At 51.8% G+C, this 22079-nt stretch overlaps 2 protein-coding genes across 12 annotated transcripts in view; one reads left to right on the top strand and one right to left on the bottom strand.

The window, feature by feature from the left end:
* Positions 1-943: 943 nt before the first annotated feature.
* On the top strand, positions 944-12220 carry MAP6D1 (MAP6 domain containing 1). Of its 2 annotated transcripts, none has more exons than XM_030822887.1 (3): positions 944-2997; positions 9960-10077; positions 10683-12220. In XM_030822887.1, exons 1-3 carry the CDS (start codon positions 2333-2335, stop codon positions 10710-10712), a joined length of 813 nt encoding a protein of 270 aa, XP_030678747.1. In that variant the 5' UTR covers positions 944-2332; the 3' UTR covers positions 10713-12220. The 2 variants fall into 2 exon arrangements, with proteins under 2 accessions (XP_030678747.1, XP_030678746.1); XM_030822886.1 differs by having other exon boundaries at positions 10632-12220.
* Positions 12221-16558: 4338 nt separating this feature from the next.
* Positions 16559-22079, bottom strand: part of YEATS2 (YEATS domain containing 2) — a 135224-nt gene continuing 129703 nt past the window's right edge. For 6 of the 10 annotated variants that reach the window (XM_030822876.1, XM_030822877.1, XM_030822880.1 and 3 more), the window contains 3 exons: positions 20950-21176; positions 19964-20038; positions 16571-18982 (listed from right to left, as the gene is read on the bottom strand). In XM_030822876.1, coding sequence (XP_030678736.1) covers positions 18791-18982; positions 19964-20038; positions 20950-21176 — 494 coding nt within the window. In that variant the 3' untranslated portion in view covers positions 16571-18790. Of the gene's footprint in view, positions 18983-19963; positions 20039-20949; positions 21177-22079 lie in introns of all 10 variants that reach the window. The other 4 variants (XM_030822878.1, XM_030822879.1, XR_004032354.1 and 1 more) reach the window with 3 other exon arrangements.

The following is a 22079-nucleotide window of genomic DNA, read 5'->3' as shown; positions in this document are numbered from 1 at the left end:
AAACCCCTCGATGCTGGAGCCTCTGTGCACGGCCTGGGGAGGCCAGAGCCTGGCTGTGGCCGGAGAAGCCTTGCTGTCCACAGCCCCCCTCCTGATTGCCCATGAGGGTGCTTCACTTTCTCTTGGCTTCTCTGGGGACCCGTGATCACTGCCTTCAAGGCCATGCACTCCCTGGCCCATGGGCCTCTTGGGCTGTGCCGCCTCCACCGGCATCTGAAGTGTGGGGTACCTAGGAACATGCCGTGGCTGCCATCTCCCTCATTCCATACACTTCTTGAGTGGGTGCACTTCTGTAGCCTCAATTATCTGTGAGGATTCTGAGCTCCAGACCCACAGAATCACTCTGTACTTGTAGTAAATGTGTCTACTGCAACACACGCATGGTTCCAGGCACTGGGACCACCCCCCGCCCTGCACAGGCCCCTCAAATAGCACTCGGCTTAAGGAGTGACATGAGCTATCAGTGAAGTCTGAAACCCAGAGCCATTCGAGATCTCCCTCTCTCGCCTCTTTATTTCTAGAATCCAGCCTCTCAGCCCTCCCAGTGCCTGTGCCTCCGTGGTGGTCCTCACCTCTTAGTCCCTGGACTGTTGAGCCTGTTCTTCCAGCTGGTCTCCAAAGCAACCCTGTGCTTCTCCATATGCCTGCCAGAGTGCTAAAAATACGTCTGTCATTCCTTTGTTGTCACCTGTGAAAAACTTTTATTTGAGACAGGGTCTCTCTCTCTCTTGTCCAGGCTGGAGTTCAGTGGTGCAATCATAGCTCACTGTAGCCTTGAAGTCCTGGGCTCAAGCCTCAGCCTCCAAGTAGCTGGCACTACGGGCAGACACTACCACGCCTGGCTAATTTTAGAAGTTTTTTGTAGAGACAGGGTCTATGTTGCCCAGACAGGTCTCAAACTCCTGGGCTCAAGCAGTCCTCTTGCCTCAGCCTCCCCAAGTGTGGGGATTCCAGGCATGAGCCACCTGCACCCGGCCATATGAAAAGCTAAAATTCCTTAGTGTGGCCACCAAGACCCTCCATGGTCTGCTACCTCAGCTGAACCTTCCTCCCCGTGACCTACATTCCCACCTGGCCCAACCACCCTCCTTCACAACAGGTGGCGAGTCCAGCTTTCCCCAGCCCGCCTCCCTCTCATGCTGACCTGGCTTTATCAGTTCAATTGCACTTACTTCCGTCCGTCACTACCACACTAAACCTCCTGAAGGCACCTGGAATTATTCCTAGCACATGGCAAGTGCTCTTTGACTGTTGTTTGATCAATGAAGTAATAAAAAGAGAGCTGTTCTCTTTTCCTGCGAGATGGAGAATTTTAGTCCCAAGCGTCATCTGCCAGGCTGGCTAACCCAGGGCCGTGGCGCACAGTCCACAAAGAGTTCACTCTGACCAGGCGCCTGTGTGTCATCTTCCAGGGTCTCCCCCTACATGTGGCGCCTCGCCTGCTGCCTGCTGGGCCACGGCCTGGCCTGCTCAGCTGACCTGCTGCCACTTCTGGGCAGCCGTCATGTCACTTTGCTACAACTTCAAGCTAAGACAGGCAATGTTTTGGGAGAGGAATCTGTTTTCTGACTGGCCAGGGATGTGCTGCAGTCCTCTCCCAGGTACAGACTGGACACCTTCTAAGTACAACCTTGAAATGGAGCTCTGGGTAATTAATGCTGTCTCAGTAGTGTTATTAGTAATTGGTCTGCAGTGTATACCGAGAGCATGTGTCAAATATCAGAAAGGCTTTTGTGGGTGGTCAGGGAGTTGTCTGAGACCGTGTCCTGCACTGAACAGACCTGCCTTTACGCTGGAGGATCCCTCAACAGCTCTGCCTGAAAACAGTCATGCATGCGCAGGAGGAAAGGAACTTGATAGCTTAGTGGCCAGTTCTGTGGCCACTTTATCAAACTAAAGCCTTTGCAAATGGCCATGCTTTAAAATTAGGAATTTCAGAACCCAGGGAAAGGTCGATTGGTGGCTAATGCCAATTCTAATGAAAAGTGGATTGGTTGTCACAAATGTAGACTAGCATCCTAAAGGCAAATTGGCGGCGACTCACAGGCTGACTGAAACACGTGTTCTCCGGGAAGCAGGGCCCCGAGTCTTCCCTGACACCCTCATTGCTGCACCTGCCCCTGTGCCCGCGGAGTCCCTGCGGTGCAGCCTGGCACAAATGCAGCAGTCGCCGGGCGTCCCGAGGCCACGTGGAGAACCTCCCGGCTGGCGGACCGCGCCCGGCTGCGACCATCCGGCCCTCGGCCTCTGCGAAGCCGGGGCCATTTATAAGATGACACTGAGGGAACTTTGGATTCAATTCTGAGGCATTCTTCGAGATGGACACTTGTAAATGACTGCAGGCGGCTTCCGGTGCCCCCTGGCGACGGTGCAGCCTTTCCCCCGTCCGCGCTCCCTCCAGCTCCAGCAGTGCGCAGCCGGCCCCGGCCAAGTGGGGCTGCCGCCGAGCGCGCCCCCTCCCGGGACGCCCACCCTCGTGCCGGGGGGCGGTGCTGCGGCGGCGCGGGGCGGGCCGCGGGGGCGGGGACGCTGGGCGCAGGAGGCGCGGCCCCGAGCGCCGCGCGCCGGGAGCGGGGCGGCGGGCGCCGGGGCTGGCATGGCGTGGCCCTGCATCAGCCGCCTGTGCTGCCTGGCGCGGCGCTGGAACCAGCTGGACCGCTCCGACGTGGCGGTGCCGCTGACCCTGCACGGCTACTCGGACCTCGACAGCGAGGAGCTGGGCCCGGGCGGCGCCGCCTCGCGCAGGGGCCAGCCTCCCGCGGGCGCCCGGGATTCCGGCCGGGACGTGCCGCTCACTCAGTACCAGCGGGACTTCGGCTTGTGGACGGCGTCCGCCGGGCCCAAGGATCCGCCGCCGGGGCGCGGACCTGGAGCGGGCGGCCGCAGGGGCAAATCCTCCGCGCAGTCCTCCGCGCCACCTGCGCCCGGCGCCCGCGGGGTCTACGTGCTGCCCATCGGCGACGCGGACGCGGCTGCAGCAGCGACCACGTCGTACAGGTATGGGCTGGGTAGGGACCGCAACGAGTCCCCACCCTGTGGTGGGAGGACGCGGAGGCCCGGAGCCAGAGGGATGGGGTGGGCGGGAGAGCGGAGGCGCCTGGAGCCCGGATCCCACGCGACCTCGGAGCTGCCGGCGGCCTCAGAGGTCACCCCCGTTTGGTCCGTGGGCACTGCAGGCGTCGCCTTCGCTGCTCCGTGCCCGGACTCAGTGCTCGAGCACCCCCGTGCCGGGAGCGCACCGCCACCCTCGCAGCCGCCCTCCTGGAGGGCAGCCGTCAGAATGGCCTGCCTTCAGCCGAGTTCGAACCGGCCTCCCTTTCCACCGCCCGGCCTAGCCCTGCGAGGGGTGCGCGCAGGCCAAGTCCCCCAGCTCTCTCCGGTCACTGCCTTCTGTGGGGGCGTTGGTGGTGAGGACCGAGCGCAGGGTCCCGTGTGGGTGAGCCCTTCAGCGTCCCACTGTGACAGGGGCTGCTGACTTGGCTTTCAGGAGGAACGGGTCCACGGGCCCTCCCCGCCTCCCAGCCCAGCTCTGCTCCTGGACAACCGAGGGCTTTCTCCCTTTTTTCCTCTTATCACAAAAGTAATTCATACTGTAGAAAAATGGGAAAGTACAGAAATTACAACAAAATAAATATCTCCTTAATCCCTCCACAGACGAGTTCATTCTACTCCGTAATGTGCATTTGGTGCATATGCATTGATAAATTTTTACATGGTTAGATTCTTACTGTACACTTTTTTCACCAGTTGTAGAAGTCTGTCCGTGTTACTACACGATCTGCAACATGAATTTTAATAAACGTGCAGTATTTTATCCTATGGATATGCCTTTATATCTTCAAGTTTTATTTAATTCCTTACCATTGACTATTTAGGGTGTTTCTAATGTGGGACTATTAAAAGCACTACTTTTCCTTTGATGCAGCTATTTCACTACTAGGAATTTTCCCTACAGGTATCCTACAAGGTAGGGTGGGAGCTCAGGAGCGTAAGATACGTGGAGACATTGTACAGCAACCCCCTTGTCCTGCTGATGTAGGGAACTGGTTAATTATAGCACAGCCATGAAATGGGATACTGAAACCCAGCGGATCTTAAATATACGCATACCAAAAAAGCAAGGTGCCCAGCAGCACGTAGGCTATTTGTGTTTTAAAAAGGGGTATTAATATACACACATATGCTCAAATAAGCACAGGATGCCCTGATGGATGTCTGAGGAGATAGTACCGTGAGGGAGAGGAACTTGATGGGGACTGCCAGGGGTGGAAGGCTTTTCACTCTGCTCTTTTGAACCACTGCTTTTTTTTTTTTGCCTTTGTAACATGTCCATGTATTGCCTATCTTTTTAACTTCTTTTTTTTTTTTTTTTTTTTTTTTTGGAGAGGAGTCTCGCTCTGTCACCCAGGCTGGAGTGCAGTGGTGTGATCTCAGCTCACTGCAATATCTGCCTCCCTGGTTCCAGCAATTCTCCTGCCTCAGCCTCCCGAGTAGCTGGGACTACAGGCTTGTGCCACCATGCCCAGTTAATTTTTATTTATTTTTATTTTTGATTTTTTTCTTTTTTGAGACAGAGTCTTGCTCTGTCGCCCAGGCTGGAGTGCAGTGGCGCCATCTCGGCTCACTGTAACCTCCGCCTCCCAGGTTCAAGCAATTCTCCTGCCTCAGCTTCCTGAGTAGCTGGGATTATAGGTGCGTGCCATCACGCCTGGCTAATTTTTTGTATTTTTAGTAGAGACGGGGTTTCACCATGTTGGTCAGGCTGGTCTTGAACTCCTGACCTTGTGATCCGCCTGCCTCGGCCTCCCAAAGTGCTGGGATTACAGTCATAAGCCACCATGCCCAGCTGAGGGACTGCTTCTAAAAGCTAAGCCAGCCAGGCATGGTGGCTCACGCCTGTAATCCCAGCACTTTGGGAAGCTTAGGTGGAAGGATCACTTGAGCCCAGGAGTTCAAGACCAGCCTGGGCAACATAGTGAGACCCTGCATCTGCAGAAAATAGAAAATTAGCTGGGCGTGGTGGTGCCTGCCTGTGGTTCCAGCTACTTGGGAGGCTGAGGTGGGAGGATCCCTCAAGCCTGCGAGGTTGAGGCTGCAGTGAGCAGTGTTTGTGCCACTGCACTCCACCTAGGCAACAGAGCAAGACCTTGTTTCAAATAAATAAAAGCTAAGCCTCTGCTAGAACACCCCTAGTAAAGAGGAGCCCAGCGCCATGCAAGTCAGCTCGCTCCCTGGGCAGACTGTTGTAACTGACAGAAAGCGCTTCCTTCCCGGAGCTGAAGCTGATCTCCCTGCAAGCTCCACCTCTTGCCCTGCTCTGGTGCCTAGAACTTCAGCCGCTGGAATGCGCTGCACGCTCAGGACCCCTGGCCTTCCAGACTCTCCGCTATTCAGGCCCCTCCAGCTGGCTAGGGCCTGAGCACTGCGGCTCAGTGTTGCCCACTCCAGCTTTAGCAGCTCAGCTTGAGCACGTGTCAGTGAATGCAAGACCCACCCTGCAACCACTCTCCCCCAGCCAGTTCCTTACAAAGTGCGGACCTATGAGGGAGCCTCCTCCTGGGGACATGGAATGTTCTTTGTGTCTTGAGAATGGTGGTGGTACCCAAGTGGATACGTTTGTCAAAAGTCATCCAGCTGTACGTTTTTAGTGGATGAATTGTATGGTTTGGAAATAATGCCTTGATACGGTTGGGTTTTTTTGTTGTTGTTGTTGTTGTTTGTTTTGTTGTTGCCCAGGCTGGAGTGCAGGGGCATGATCTCAGTTCACTGCAGCCTCAACCTCCCAGGCTCAAGTGATTTTCCCACCTCAGCCTCCCGAGTAGCTGAGACCACAGGCGGGCACTACATGTGGGTTGTTTTTTTTTCTTTTTTAGAGATGGGGTCTATGTTGCCCGGACTGGTCTCAAATTCCTGGGCTCAAGCGATCCTCCTGTCTCAGCCTCCCAAAGTGCTGGAATTAAAGGCATCAGCCACTGTGCCCAGCTTAGTTTTTAAAACTAATAAAATTGGGGGGATAAGTTCATACCTTTTGGCTCTTTAATTCCATAGGTAGGAATTTATCCCAAAGAAATGATGATATGAACAAAGATTTAGCTGTAAGGATGCTTATCACAGAAGTTATTTTTTTTTTTATATTAAAGTTAAAAAGAGGCCGGGCACAGTGGCTCACACCTGTAATCCCAGCATTTTGGGAGGCTGAGATGGGCGGATCTCCTGAGGTCAGTTCAAGACCATCCTGGCCAACATGGTGAAACCCCATCTCTACTAAAAATATAAAAATTAGGCCGGGCGTGGTGGCTCACCCCTGTAATCACAGCACTTTGGGAGGATGAGGTGGGCAGATCCCAAGTTCGAGACCAGCCTGGCCAACATAGTGAAACTCCATCTCTACTAAAAATTAGCTGGGCGTGGTGGCACGCACCTGTAATCCCAGCTACTCGGGAGGCTGAAGCAGGAGAATGCATTGAACCCGGGAGGTGGAGGACACAGTGAGCCGAGATAGAGCCACTGCACTCCTGCCTGGGCAATAGAGCAAGACTCCATCTCAAAAAAAAAAAAGCAGTCCTTCATCTGTGTGGAACATATGGTGAGTGAATGTCGTGCCGGGCCCTCCCAGCTCCGGTGACGGTAAAGGTGCTAGCTGTCACCTTCTCTGCTTTAACACACACCAGGCTCAGCATTCCCTGAGGTTAGCCCCCTGCGGCCTTTGTGTAGTGCTTGCCGTCCCCATTCTACAGACGAGGAAACTGAGTGGCTGGCACAGCTCTGAATGGCAGAGAAGGGAGTGGAACCCGTGTGACTTGCCCCAGAGATCAAATTTGTAGCCCCCATGGGTTTTCATCCCTTAAGAGCTGCCTCCTTGGAGTCACTTGCTTTCTTGAACTGTGTCCTGAGGCCAGCTGTGGAAAAGCCTTGACAGACAGGAGTCGGGGCTTGTTGGGGTTCTTACCTCCTGGTGTGTAAATTCAGGTGGGTCAGCCTTTTTTTTTTTTTTTTTGAGAGGGAGTCTCACTCTGTCACCAGGCTGGAGTACAGTGGCGCCATCTCGGCTCACTGCAACCTCCGCCTCCTGGGTTCAAGCAATTCTCCTGCCTCAGCCTCCGGAGTAGCTGGGACTACAGGCGCCCACCACCACACCCAGCTAATTTTTATATTTTTATTTTTTATTATTTATTTATTTGAGATGGAGTCTTGCTCTGTTGCCCAGGCTGGAGTGCAGTGGCGCGACCTCAGCTCACTGCAACCTCCACCTCCCGGGTTCATGCCATTCTCCTGCCTCAGCCTCCCGAGTAGCTGGGACTACAGGCACCCACCGCCATGCCTGGCTAATTTTTATGTATTTTTTTTTTTTTACTAGAGATGGGGTTTCACCGTGTTAGCCAAGATGATCTCGATCTCCTGATCTCGTGATCTCGCCCGCCTCGGCCTCCCAAAGTGCTGGGATTACAGGCATGAGCCACTGTGCCTGGCCTAATTTTTGTATTTTTAGTAGAGACGGGGTTTCACCATGTTGGCCAGGATGGTCTCGTTCTCTTGACCTCATGATCTGCCCGCCTTGCCCTCCCAAAGTGCTGAGATTACAGGCATGAGCCACTGCACCTGGCCGGGTCAGCCTCTCTGACCCTTTCTTCATCCGAAAAGCAGGAATAGCAAGAGCTTGGCTGCCTGGACCCCTGCCTCCAATTCGGGCAGAAACACAGGATCACTGTTGAACTTGACCTCCCCAGCGACATGCCAGTGGGCCCCTGGGACCCCCACCTTCCAGCTCTGGGACCTGGCACAAGCCACTCCCTCCAGCCTTGTCTTGCAAGATGCACATCTTCTAAGCAAACTTTTCAGAAGGCCAAGGAAACTAACAGAGCCAGGAATCCCGAAGATGTGAGGCCACTCCTAACTCAAGGTTCTTGAGGGAGTACCCAGGATCCCCGGGCCTCAGCTTCTCCACCCCTGCAGGGCCTGCCTTGCTGGCTTCTGGTCTGCATGTGAGTTGATCTGCCTTGCCTGCCTGGCCACATGGGCACAGCAGGTCCTACCCACAGCCACCCTGGCTCCTTCCACCTGACAGGCTCCCTCTGAATTCTCTCTGGGCCGTTCGGCACCTTTGGCCCAGGTACTAGCCCCGCCTACTTCTGGAAGGCAGTCCTTGCTCCCTGGTCGCTTCCCTCCTTCCTTCCTAGGTGGGGCATTTAAAGGGCTGATCGTTCAAGTTCCACAAGACTCGGCCCCGCTTTACTGAGTGCCCGAAACGAAGACTCACAATGACCTCAGGCACATGGGTCACCAGCCCCACTTTTCAAAAGAAACTTGAGACTCAGGGAAGTGAGCAATTTGTCTGAAGCCATATTGGGCTGAGAACCCAGGCCTGCCTCCCAATCCTCCGTCTGGGGCTGATGCCAGAACATGCTTGAGCACTGTAAGGGGGGCACAGCAGGCAGGGAGACCTGTATTTCTTATCCTTGGCCTGAGCCATTAGTCTGTTTTCTTTCTCTCCAGGCAGTCACTGGGTCCTGCCGATTCCATCTTTAAGATCCCCTCTCCCATCTGGACTCCAGCCCTGGGTTCCTCCTCTGGTGGCCGCCAGGATTGCTGTAGTCTGTGGCTCTGGTGGCTTCCTGCTCTGGGACCCCTGCAGCCACCTCAGGGCAGCAGGCTCAGGATGCCAGGCCCAAGGCTCAGCGTGGGCACGGGAAGTGTTTTGGGGACAGAAGGGCGCACCCAGGGGAGGACCTGCTTCCCCAGGAGGAACAGAGCAGCAGATGGTTTGGGCAGCTGGTCTTCAGAAGCTCGCAGCTTCGGGAGTGAAAATTACCTGATGGGGCCCCAGCCCAGCTCTCCTCCTGGCACCTCAGCGCTGGCCATGACACAGCCGTTCCCTGCCCACGCAGCCTGCCCAGTGGTGCCCCAGTTGTGCAGCTGCCAAGGAGAAAGGCAGCTTTGTTGACCTCAGGGCCTGAAGCCCAACCCCAGCAGTGTCCAGCCTGGGCAGGAGCAACCCCGTGCACATGTGGGTGCCAGGCCCGGCTAGCTGGACACTTCCACCTTGGCCAGGTGCTCCTGGGACACGGGGACTTCTGCCTGCTGAGCTCCCCATCTTGCAGAGGAATGGGTAGAATTAAAGGAGGTCCCTTTTGTTCAGAGAAATGGAAGCACTGTCTTTTCACGGAGAAAGCTGCTCCCGGGACATGGAGCTAGCGGTGCCAGCCTCATCCTCCCCCTCCAGGGCCCGCCTTCCCCCATCACACCACCCTCCCCGCCACAGGCTCAGCAAGAGTGCATGATCCACTCCTCCAACATGCACAGAGCTGTGCAAAGGCCAGGCCACCTTGGAGTCTTTTGAGATGGTCACTGCGATCCATTCTTCTGCATGAGTTAATGAGACAAAGTATAAAAAACTAAAAGTTCTGACCCTTATTTTTCTTTTCAGTCTTAAGTGGGTCTGGCGAGCCAGGGCTGTGCCCGGTGCTGAGGGCGTAAGTGGCCACCATGACCTGGGTCTCGAGGCAGCCTGGCTCTGGAGGGGCAGGTGTGGGAGAATTGCAGGGGGTGCAGGTAGAGCGCCGGGGCTGGTCATCTCCAAGACCCAGCAGTGCCAGGTGCTGGCACGTTCTGAATGAGACCCAGGTGCTGACTGAGCTCTGCCCTGAGCCTGTCGCTCGCCTACAGTGTGAGAATAAGCTTCCTCTCCTACTTCCTTGGGGGCTGGGGTGAGCCCAGATTTCCCAGTGGATCGCTGAGGTGAGGGATCAGGCAGCCACACACCTACTTTCTCCTGGAGCTGGGCCTGCGCGGGAGTGCACTTGCCTTGCCAGTTCTGTCTTTGGGAAGACGATAAGGACTGCCTGGAGCTGAGGGTTTCAGCAATGGGCAGGGCCGTGCATGGGGCAGAGCAGCAGCCCCTGGGGAGTCGGGAAAAGGATGGCTGACCCTGTGCAAGGTTGTGACCGTGTTCTCTGTTCCAGACAGGAATTCCAGGCTTGGACTGGAGTGAAGCCCTCAAGATCCACAAAGACAAAACCAGCCCGAGTCATCACAACCCACACTTCGGGATGGGACAGCAGCCCTGGGGCCGGCTTCCAGGTCAGCCTGAAGCTGGTGCAACAGGGGTGTGGGTATAGAGGCCTCTTTCCCCGGGTAGGGATTAGGAGCCAGATTTTCATGGTGTAAAATGGAATTATGACCAGGGCAGCAATGCCAACCAGATGTCCCGAACAAAAACCCAAGGTACTTCTTCATTAGCCAGCTGGGTGGCCCTCTAGTGTTGGCCTCTGGTGAGCAGGGTCTCTCTGCCTCCTAAATCCCCATCTTATCCTTGGCCACTGAACGTTAGTGACTGGCCTAAGTACCAGAGCATTTGTGTAAGAGGAAAGAGACGATGGAAGGGAATGGGGGCACCTCAGCTCCCTGATTCCCAAGTGGTTCAGGGAGCAGAATGGAAGGTCTGTGTGCCACTCAGCTGCTAATGCAGTAACGCCTATGGCTCATGGTGGGCAAGTCCCCTTTGACCCTTCAGGTCTCAACTCCTGGAGGATGAAGAGGATGGGAGGGGATTTTTTTCCTGGAGCTGGGGGGTGGTGGAGGGTAGGGAGCTAAGGAAAAGTCCCACTGATATGTGGCTACACTTCATTTTTCAGGTCCCAGAGGTGAGGAAGAAGTTCACTCCTAACCCCTCTGCCATCTTTCAGGCCTCGGCTCCCCGGATTCTCAATGTGTGACTGCCTGCACCGTGACACCATGGCTGCTGACAGGAGGGCTGGGGAGTGGCCTCAGGACCCACTGCCGTGGGGCTGGGTGAGAGCATGGCATGGGCCCCTCTGGGAGGGCACAGCCCCTCCCGAAGCTGTCGCCAGGGCCGAGGTGCTGGTGTGGGGCAGATGCACTGATGGACTTGGCACACCCAGCCCAGCTCAGCTTCAAGCGTCCTCTTGAGAAGCCTGTGGAAGGCTCCCGCGTTCTTAACTGCCATCTGGCCATCTCTCAGTTTTGAAATCTGAGGAGCCTGAGGATCAAGTCAGTTAGGAACCGAATTGGTCCATGGAAGCTGAGGAATGTGGACACATCTGGCCCTTGAAAGAACCAGTTATGTCCACTTTTGGTGGATTTCCCAGGATGCATGAGCACTTGATTAATTTTATAACCTATGGTGAGACCCTTGGCTCTTCCTACAAATGGCCCTGCAGTTGAAGCTGTCGGAATCTTGGGCTGTCACCTGCATGACTCATGGTGATGCTGAGTATCCAGGAGGAAATTTCCAGAAGAAACAGACCGTCAGTCACGGGCTTCCACTTCACAGACCTCCTTATGGCCAAGATGAGCCTCATGTTTTAACAAAACATTTCTTGGGATTGAATGAATCACATTTACCTTGTGGTAGGTGTCTAAAGATGGAATCCACATTTTATTACTAATTATTATTTTCCCCCTAATATAAGGATGACGAGAAGGGTACTATCATACACACTGGCTAAGAACTGGAACTGTTTTTGGGAAGGTGGCATTTGTCTTATTCCTTGAAATATCTTAAAATGTCCTCTACACCAACCCTGCCCCTTCTGTCTACCCTGCGCACATGCACAGTGACGGGGAACTCACCACCTTTTGAAGAGGCAGTTCTTTTCTTTGCAAAGCTTTCTCCTAACTTCCTCCGTAAATTCCAGCCAGCATGGCCACATGGGTCACGCCTGGCCCCTTCTTTGCACAGCAGCCCTTCACACATTTGAAGGGTCTACATCCCTTTTTAAAGCTTAGAGGTACAAGCTCGGGACAGTCTTCAGTGAGGAAATTTGTGGAGTTCCCTTTGGATCTTTCTTCCTCTCCAGCCCACAAGTGGCTGTAGTCTTGACGAGCATTTAAGCTGCAGGTGGTGGTACTCGGGTCTCAAGAGCCACCAGATGTGCAGGTGGGACAGTGGTTCCAGCTCTGGCTGCCTGTCAGCATCCCTCCTAGGTGCTAGCCCTGGCAGGCACAGCCCTCCCCTCATGCCAGCAAAGGAGATGCTCTTGATGAGAGGCTTGCTTTAAAGAAGCCCAAACCGTGTGCTTCTCCAAGGGGTTCTGCTATTCCAGACTTCACGGCTTGCATGTTTGATTTTTCTAAGAGAAGAGAGGCTGCCTGCTGGGTATCTGTGGAAATGAGATTAAACTGTGCAATCTCAGATTTTACTAAAATGCAAAAATGTACAGTTTCAATTTCTTAAATTATAAACATGAGTCTTCTCATGCTTGTTCTCCGGTCTCTTGGTACTAAGGACTTCAGTGTGGCCCAGCTGTCGCCACCTCAGAGGCCTCTTGATCCTGAGCACTCCTCACTGTGGGCTGTAGAGCACATGTGGCAGGTGCAGCCCATAGAACCCACCTGTCCCCTACACTCACCCAGGCGCCTCAGGTAAAGGGACTCTCTGAAGCTCCTCAGGCTCTAATCCCAGCTTCTCCACTCGCTACCTGTGAGCAACTGGGGTTCTGTTTCTTCACCTGAGAAGCACGACGCTGCCAGCTACACCTTGTGGCTTGCCAAGAGCATCCGTGTTGATGGGTGGGGTGCTCAGTACAGGAAATAACTGAGGCACAAGTGTTAGCATTATTCTTTCCTGCCTTAGTCCCCCCTCCTCAGTTTCCCTGGGAGCCAGCTGTGTTCCCACCTGCAGCTCCCAGCATCCTCTAGCTTGATGCCATGTGCTCACAGCCCCTCACCACCCCCGGCCAATGTCACCCTGCACAGCGCCCAGATGCTCGTTTGTTCTTTTCCTATAACGGGCTGGTCAGCTCTGCTGCACCTCAGCCAGGACCAACCGGGCCTGCCCCTTCCTGGCAGTGCTGGTGGGGCAGCCGCAGTGGAGGCCTCACCACACCAGACAGGCCTGACTGCAAAGCAAACAGATGGTCAAGAGCCTCTGCAATGCACAGCAGAGAGCTTTTCACAAACACCAACTCCAGTGTTGCTCTGAGGGTGCATCATCATCATCATCGAGACGGGGTCTTGCTTTGTCACCCAGTGGTGTGAACACTGCTCACTGCATCCTCAACCTCCTGGGCTCAAGCCATCCTCCCATCTCAGCCTCTCGAGTAGTTGGGAGCCACCATGTCTGGCTTTTTTTTTTTTTTTTGCTGTCACCCACGCTGGAGTGCAGTGGTGCAATCTCGGCTCACTGCAACCTCTGCCTCCCATGTTCAAGCGATATTCTCCCACCTCAGCCTCCCGAATAGCTGGAATTACAGGCGCCCGCCACCATGCCCAGCTAATTTTTGTACAGACGGGGGCTTCATCATGTTGGCCGGGCTGGTCTCGAACTCCTGACCTCAGATGATCCGCCCATCTCAGCCTCCCAAAGTGCTGAGATTATAGGCGTTGAGCTACCACACCCGGCCATTTTTTATTTTTCTAAATTTTGTAGAAACAGGGTCTCCCTATGGTTGCCCAGGCTGTTCCTGAACTCCTAGGCTCAGGCAATCCTCCCGCCTCAGCCTCCACAAAGCACTGGGATTGCAGGTGTGAGCCACTGCACCCAGCCCGGCCTCTATTTATGAGGAGATGTGGGTTCTGCTGAATCTCCTTCCCACTCACTTAGGTCTAAATAATCAGCTTAACATGTTCAGCAAGTGACCCAAGAAGCAACTGAGACAAGTCTCAACCACGTGGTTCCAACTCATAGCTATCTCACACACGCATACATAATATGCATATAAGACTGAAAGAAAGGCAGAGAGATGTTAGCAGTGATTATCTTTCAGAGGGGGAATTATGAGTAGTTTTTCAAACACATTTTTTATGCTTGCTAAAGTTTCTATAAACATTTTTGTAATAATTCTCTAAAGAAAAAGTTTTTACAAATAAAAAGCAAGCCGGGCATGGTGGCTCATGCCTGTAACCCCAGCACTTTGGAAGGCCAAGGCAGGTGGATCATGTGAGGTCAGGAGTTTGAGACCAGCCTGGCCAACATGGTGAAACCCTATCTCTACTAAAAATACAAAAATTAGCCAGACGTCCTCGCTTGAACCCAGGAGGCGGACATTGCAGTGAGCTGAGATTGTGCCACTGCACTCCAGCCTGGGCAAGAGAGCAGACTCTTTTTTTTTTTTTTTTTTTTTTTTTGAGATAGAGTCTCGTTCTTGTCACCCAGGCTGGATGGAGTTCAATGGCACAATCTCGGCTCACTGCAAACTCCGCCTCCCAGGTTCAAGTGATTCTCCTGCCTCAGCCTCCCGAGTAGCTGGGATTACAGGCACCCGCTACCACACCCAGCTATTTTTTATATTTTTATATAGACGGGGTTTCACCATGTTGGCCAGGATGGTCTTGATCTTCTGACCTTGTGATCTGCCCGCGTCGGCCTCCCAAAGTGCTGGGATTACAGGCGTGAGCCACTGTGCCCGGCTCAGACTCTGTCTCTAAATAAATAAAAAGCAGTTCAACCTGTTAGCAAATTCCAGACAAAAGAAAATGTTAACTTTAATTATTTCACAATCCAAGCTGCCATTGCGGGAGCTGCCTCAAGCAGCCACGGGCTGCACTATGACGCTCTGCAGGTGGAAAGTCCTAAAGGTCCTTCCGCAAGTCGAGGGGGTTTGCAGGCATTTAGATCAAGGTCTCGCCTCTCTGTGCTCCATGGTACAGAACTCCAGGACTCAGGCCACGTTCCCAAAAGCAGCTTTTGGGAAAAGCTAGGCCCTGCAGCCCACCCCAGACAGATGGAAGAACCTCCCCCTTTGAACAGTGTCAAGATGAAGCCCCAAAGCCAGCTCTGTTGGCCCCGTTCACACAGGGCTCCTTCAATCAATAACTTGGAGTCCAAGTCATGTAAGGTACTGCCTGTGACACTGATCTGAGCCTGCTCTGGCTCCTGCCAAAACCTTGGCTGGGACAATTGAGCATTTATGAAGGCAAGCCTAGGCACACCCCTCTTCGCCATCAGACTCTCCAACTCTCCATTCTGACTCTCAGCAAAGTCTGGTCCCCATAAAGTTACATACTTGGACTGTATCATAATGCCTTTGAAGAACCAAAGCTTTCAAAATCTTTCAGCTCTTACGTTTTTGGATTTTTCACTATTTCTGATCCATATGCTAGCAGATGGTCACAGCATAAGGACCATGTCACAGGAGCGACTTCTTTCAGTCCTCAACACAGTCCAATTTTACTCTGCCAGATAACCCAGTATGTTTCTTTGTTAGACACCAGGAGCTGATTCTCTCTTTGCCTTGGCTTTAAGGAAGCGCTGAACTCATTTATGCAGTTTTCTTCTGCCCCAAGCTGTCAGAAATAATTATGTCCATTTCCAAATTTTTTTTAGACTTTTATGTAACTGTAATCCTTTATCTTGTATGGTTGCAACATTTTTTTTTTGGCAAGTAGAGGAATTAATTTAAACATACCAATAAGAATCTACACCATCACCTCATCCCAGTGCAAGGAGAACGCCTGAGTACAGTGCTTCAAACTCAGAAACACCCACCACAAATACCAAAAGATTTATTGTAGACAATTTTGTTACACAATTATACACATTATGATACACATTTGAAACATTAACACATGTGGAGACTGCTAAATCATTTAACATTTCTTTTGCAAAAAGATAATTTCTTTAGGCTGTCATACCTGCAATAACGAATCTGTTCTCATCTGGATCAGATCTTTCTCTCTCTGTCCTGGAGATCTCACAGTTCACTTTGCTGAAGCAATCTATCCACTTCCCTATCAACCTTGCTTATAGCAGTTCACATATAGACTATTCGAGGCTTATATACTAAACTGTTAAGCCAGTGCGTGCCCTATGCCCTACTGAGAATAGAATCCTTCTGCACTTGCAGCCCTCAGATGCTGAATTAATCAATCAATTTTTGAGACGGGGTCTCCTCTATCACCAGGCTGGAGTGTAGTGGTATGATCTTGGCTCACTGCAACCTCCACCTCCTGGGTTCAAGTGATTCTCCTGCCTCAGCCTCCCAAGTAGCTGGAATTACAGGCACATACCACCATGCCTGGCTAATTTTTTGTATTTTTAGTAGAGATGGGGTTTCACCATGTTGGTCGGGCTGGTCTCAAACTCCTGACCTCAGGTGACCCACCCACCTCGACCTCCCAGAGTGCTGGGATTACAGGCATGAGCCACTGTGCCTGGCCCAGATGCTCAATTTAAAAGGCAGAGTTTATTTAGTCACTCCCTGCCTTATCTTCCTGACTCAAACATCTACAGGACCCATGAAAACAGGAATTATGTTGCTTGGGTAAGTTTCTCTGACTCCGACTCACAGGTTTCCGATTTTCCTGGAGCAGAATAGGAACAGATTTCTGACTGAGCATGCGTTCTTTGTTCTGCCTTCCACACAGGCCGTGTTAGGAACTCTGAGATGGGGCGCCTGGCGGCGCCACCTTCTTCTGCCTGCCGCTCCCTCCCATCGAGGGGTCTTCTGCTGCTCCCTCCCATCGAGGGGGCCTCTGATTGTGGACACAGCCTCATCTCACTGCTTCTGGGCACTGGCATCCTTACTTCTGGGCATGGGCAGTTACTTCTCCAACTTTAAGGCACTCACTGGTATTTCTTTTAAATACTTTTCTTCTTGGGAAAAACTCCTTAACAGAGAAGAGGATACACAATCCACAGATAGGACAGACGACCCCAGAAGAGGCTGCTGAGCGCTGCTCCCCACTGGCCATGCAGCATGGGGTCAGCAGCAGAAGCTCCTGCAGACCATGCAGATGGCGTGGAGCCTGTGATCTGCTTCGCACACACATGTAACGCTGCTACGCTTCTGCCAAGTGTCTGGGACTGGTGCATGCTGTCTATTCTTAGCATAGTGAGTTTTCTTGGTTATAATCAAACCTCTTCCTGACTCCCGCTGGAACCTCTCTGTCCCTTGCCACTGCTTTGACAATGGTTCTAGTAATGCTCCTGTGCTCAAAAAAGGAATTCTGCTCAGTCTGCCGTGTCTCAGGCCTTCATGGTTCTTTGCTCTAGGTATGGCCTCCTCCTATAGCTGACTCACTTGGGCTCAGAGTACAGCCCCTCCACACCAAGGCCAGGCATGGGAGAGAACCACCTGCTGAAGGCTGAAGCCCAATCTCTCTTCAGGGTAACTGCTGGAGCTACCGGTAACTCCAGCCCACAAAATGGGTGAAATCTCTAGCCTGCCACTCATTTTCTACCTCCTGGGAAGGCGGGCCCAAGGAGCCCCCTTGCGCATAGCCAGGGAGAAGGGCCTGAGGCACACGGCCTGGCCCACTCTCATGGGGCCTTTACAAAGACTGCAGAAACACTGGCCGACAAAGCACTGATCCACTGGCAGCCTCACTCCACACTCAGGAAACAAACTCCTGTCCTAGGAGGATTTCATCTGGAGTGGAGCGTGCTGGTGACACGCGGGAACTGGCAGCAGCAAAGGTTGGGTAGCCATGACATCCCGAGGCGCACTGGAAACCACCTCCTTCCCGAGCAAGCAGGCTCCTCAGTTACAGCGTCGCTGAGCCTTCAAAGCCCGCTTCTCCAGGGCACCTCACTCCGCTCACTGGTCCTCATTTAATATTCCCATGTGTTTGTTTGTGAGGAAGTCCAGAAAAGGAATGTTGCAAATGGCCTGGTGAATATTACTCACTGTAATTTCTTTGGGAATCCTGGTCCAAAAAACAAAGGGTGTTACCAGGTGGAATTCTCTCACGTGTATCTCCTCATGTATTCACTTAACTCACCACAGGGGCCATCCCAGGCAGGGGCCCCGTGGAGAGGGCTCCTGAGCCACAGACATAGCTTAGGGCCACTCTGGGGTGGGGACTGCCTTCCTAGTCACAGGCATGAGAAGGATGTCAACAAGTTGGTTGAATGATTAGGAGAAAAGATGCTGAGAACTGAGAAAAGAGAAAGAAAACAAAACGGATGGCAGAACGGAAGGACACATTTGTGAGTCTCAGCAGACCGAAAGCTGAGTCAAAGCACCACAAAACTCTGCGACCTTATTTCCCATCTCCTGGAAAGATGGGAGATGGAGCCACGCCAGGCCAGGCGTGATGTTAATCGTTTCATCAAAAGCACCCAAGTCACTCTACCCCTCCAGAACAGGGAGCACAGAGGTGAGCAGGGGCCATAGGAGGCCCCTGGCTCACTTGTGGGTCCAAGCAGGACAGTGGGCAGCAGGACCAGAACTCTTGGTTCCCCTTTCTTTTCTCTAAAGATGTCTATGTCGTCTGATATATTCCTGTGAAGTTTCATGTAATAGTCCTCTGATTTAGGCCCTTCACGTCCTCAGGCACTTTGCTACAATTTTATAAATCTGTGACAGCCTTTAGCATAATGCAATAAAATAATATTTGTTTCCTCTGAAAGAAAAGCAGATGTGGCCTATCTACCATCCTTTCAGGGCCTAGGAAAAGACTGAAACTCAGTGTCTCAATCAAAGACAATGTGAGTCAGCAAAGAGCAATGGCGTGCCCGGGGGCCTCAGAGCCAATGAGACCTGAGTCAGAAGTCCAAGTCTACACCGTATTTGCTGGGAAAGCTGCGTAAGATTACCTTTCAAAGCCCGGTTTCCTGATTTTTAAAAAGGGAGTAATAGTTCTGCAATGAAAAACAAATTAGGTAATATATACAACGCTTGGCCCTCATGTCTGACATGTAATGGACACTGTTATCTTTAATTGCAAAGTTACTATTTATTCAACCCTGTAATAAAACAGAGTCCTAGGTGTCTGTGAAGTAATCAGGAAGATATAGACCTCTGAGCAAAGCTGAGTGAGCTTTCACAACCATGAGGTTCTCTAAAAATGACAGAGCAGACCCTTGAGCTCATCTGGCTCTAAGAGTGTCCTAAGCACTCACTCCATCTCCTACTGGACTGCTGTAAGTATAAAACACCTTCGTGGGCAATTCAACTGTTAGGAAAGAGGTGTAAGCCTCACACCACAGACTGCAGAGATAGTAATACCTGTTGTGAGAAGCTGTCTGGTATCCAACTGCCAAAGCCTGTCTCAGGATATCATTCACCAGCTGTTCTGTAGCCTACACAACGGAAGATGCTGTTATTATTCAAATGACCATCTGCTTGCTGGCAAGAAGGGACGCATTTAACCCCATCCCTTACCCCAAATGTTTGAAACAATTTCAACTAGGGATTAAAAAGTCCTTAAGAAAAAATTAAAGGTCTCAATAATAGACCATAATGATAAAGGCCATGATTGTGAGAAATTATGAATTGGAGTGATTTTCATTAATCAGACATTATTCTATTTATTTATTTATTTTGAGATGGAGTTGCACTCTGTTCCTCAGGCTGGAGTGCAATGGCGTGATCTTGGCTCAGTGCAACCTCCACCTCCCGGGTTCAAGCGATTCTCCTGCCTCAGCCTCCCAAGTAGCTGGGATTACTAGGCGAGTGCCACCAAGCCCGGCTAATTTTTTATTTTTAGTAGAGATGGGGTTTCACCATGTTGGCCAAGCTGGTCTCGAACTCCTGATCACAAGTGATTGCCTGCCTCGGCCTCTCAAAGTGCTGAGATTACAGGCACGAGCCACCGCACCCAGCCCTAGACATTGTACTTAAGGAAAGCAGTTGTTATGGAGGTGTCCCTATTCTTGGAGAGGATCCACAAGGAAAGGAACTGCTGAGTTAGGATCAGGCTGGGGAAGGAGGCTGCAGCATTTTCGTCCCCTTGCCAGGGTCAGGACAGTTGGGGCTGTTTGCTGTCGTGACATGTACAGAAAACCATAGGCTTTGTCTCTGCCACCTCCTAAAGCAACGAGCGCACTGACCACCACCCCCAGAATACGTCTTAGGAGGCACTTGAAACCACATGACTCAGAGGAAACATAACTTAGTCCATTTAAAAATCAGAAGAAAAAAAAAAAGAGAGAACTTAAGCCCAAATAAGATGAGAAATTTTAAAGCCTGTTATCTTTGTTCCTTTTCTGTCCTTGCCCCTTACTGCAAACCGCCCGGGATGCAGCCATCCTTCCTGGCTGGCGGCCCCTGCAGGCACCCACCTTCAGGATCATGTCCTCCACCACGGACGCATACACGTTCCTGTGGAGCGCCACGGGCTGCAGAGTGATCCCAATCTGCAAAAGCAGAAGAAAGCCGTTTGTTTGTATCGCTGCTTTAGAAACAGCCTCTCGCCAAACAAGCATACCTCTCTGACATGCAAAGAGAAGCCTGGTTGGAAGAAGGACTCTGCAAACATGCTGGGCAAAATTCATGGGAAAGGAACACGGAATACGACATCTAGAAGAATATGTTATCTTGTTTTTCCACATTTCTGGTTGATTTTTGAAATGTGACTATAATCCTATTTTAACTCTCAAATCTCCGTGGGAGAACATGGTTGGGATCTGCCATGAGTTCTGATAAGCGATCAACACTCTGGAAGGTCTGGAATCAGCCTCCAACGTCCTGTTTGCACTTGGAAACTGCATCTTGCCCATTCTTCATGGCATCCAATAAAAAGCACACTGTCTTTCACCTCGGGCCCTGAGCAACTGGCAGATGCTGAAGAGCTGTTAGGCTCCGGCAGGGTGGATAAATACCTCTCTCCTGTATAGTAAGGTCGGTGCACGCCATCTGCACCACCGGCGGGGCACTCAGGAGCTATCAACACATCAGGGGAGGATTACGCGCTGACGTGCAACTCAGAAAGAGTACGACATGCCTCATGAGGGAAAGATGCTTCTACTGAGGCAGATGAGAAAAAACAAGATGAAGAGTAATCAACCGTTTCTATCTAGCCAGCTTTGCTTCAAGTCTGCGTTCAACAAGCAACCTTTTCACATGTAATTACCGTTTCTGCCCAAGGGCTCTGATGCAGGAAGCTGGGAGCCCTGAGAGCACACCTGGGTCAACCAGGCAGAAGGAAGTCAAGCATTTACACCACCAGAAGAGTCTGGGTCTGAGTCTGTGTCTGTGAGGCTGAACGTCTGAACATCTAGCTCTGAGTCTGGTCTGCTGCATGAACAATTAACACCACAACCCCTACCTTCTGTGTGACATCCCCAATAAATTCAGACCCTGGGGTTGGTGGCAGGTAGAACTTGACTTCCTCTTGTTTCTCCTCCTGCTCCTTCTTGATGGTTATCTTCACTGGCTCGGAGAGGCTGAGGATGTCCACCTCCTCCTCATTCTCGGGTTCCCTTTTCTGGAACTGTTGCAGGTCCTCCAGTTTGCGGCAGAGGTTGTCAGCAGAGGAGAATGATGATGGGCACTCTAAATGAAAGGCAAGCAGTGTTACGACAGCTGTGCGGCCAACAGAAGAGGACTTTCCGTCTCCAAGAGACCCATGGTCTGAGGAAGGGGGATAAGCATCAGGGGAGCTGACCTTTCCAGTTCTAACATTCTATGGATCTATAATGATGAGAACTAGTAATTCATGAGGGAGAAAGGCACAAACACAGGCATCTTATGTGTGAGCTATGTAAGGTAACTGCCATCTAAGACAAGAGTATGAATTCTCACTTCTGCCACCAAAAACCAGGCCATCCCCCTCCATCTGAGTATTAAGGACTGACCTGATTTTTCTTCATCTCAAATCTGGAAAATTTAGAAATGCAGAGTGAAGAAAATAAAAAGAATCACCCCTATTCTCACTGCTCAGAGAACAGGACTGTTAACATTTCAATGTATATTATGGGTCCAGTCTCTAATAAGGTGATTTATACAAAGCCTAATCAGGAGTGTGAGGACCTTAAGGCCAGGTCTAGGGCACCTAGTGCCCTTCCACTTTCTGGATGAGTGTGTGAGGTCCACACCAGGTACAAGATTTAAGGGCACCCAGCTCCTGGCCTTCTGTTTTACTGACTGGGCTCTAACAAGCTCCAGCTGCTCCTCAAGTTATGATGGATGGGGCTATATCCGAAAAACCCACTGTAAGTTGAAAGTATCATTTTTGACTTTAGGATATTTTCAACTTACGATGGCCTTATCTGGATGCAATCCCATCATAAATCAAGGCGTGTGCTGATGCCTACAGCTTTCAGACCATTTTAAAGTCACAACATCAAATCACAGGTCAAACCACTGCAGGTTAGGGGCCGTTTGTAATCAGTCAGATTAAAAGGAAGCTGAGCACGTGCAAGTACTGTGCTTTCCACACAGTGTCAGTGAAGCCCA

The sequence above is a fragment of the Nomascus leucogenys genome, chromosome 11 (assembly GCF_006542625.1).
Source record: "Nomascus leucogenys isolate Asia chromosome 11, Asia_NLE_v1, whole genome shotgun sequence".
Classification (NCBI taxonomy): domain Eukaryota; kingdom Metazoa; phylum Chordata; class Mammalia; order Primates; family Hylobatidae; genus Nomascus; species Nomascus leucogenys.
The sequence above is the reverse complement of the archived record's forward strand: the minus strand, read 5'-3'. Positions and strand labels throughout refer to the sequence as shown.

Coding starts and splice junctions, on each gene's coding strand:
- MAP6D1 (XM_030822886.1), top strand. CDS start 2,333: ATGACTGCAGGCGGCTTCCGGTGCCCCCTGGCGACGGTGCAGCCTTTC. Junction 2,998..9,959: donor GCAGCGACCACGTCGTACAG/GTATGGGCTGGG, acceptor TCTCTGTTCCAG/ACAGGAATTCCAGGCTTGGA. Junction 10,078..10,631: donor GCCCTGGGGCCGGCTTCCAG/GTCAGCCTGAAG, acceptor TTCATTTTTCAG/GTCCCAGAGGTGAGGAAGAA.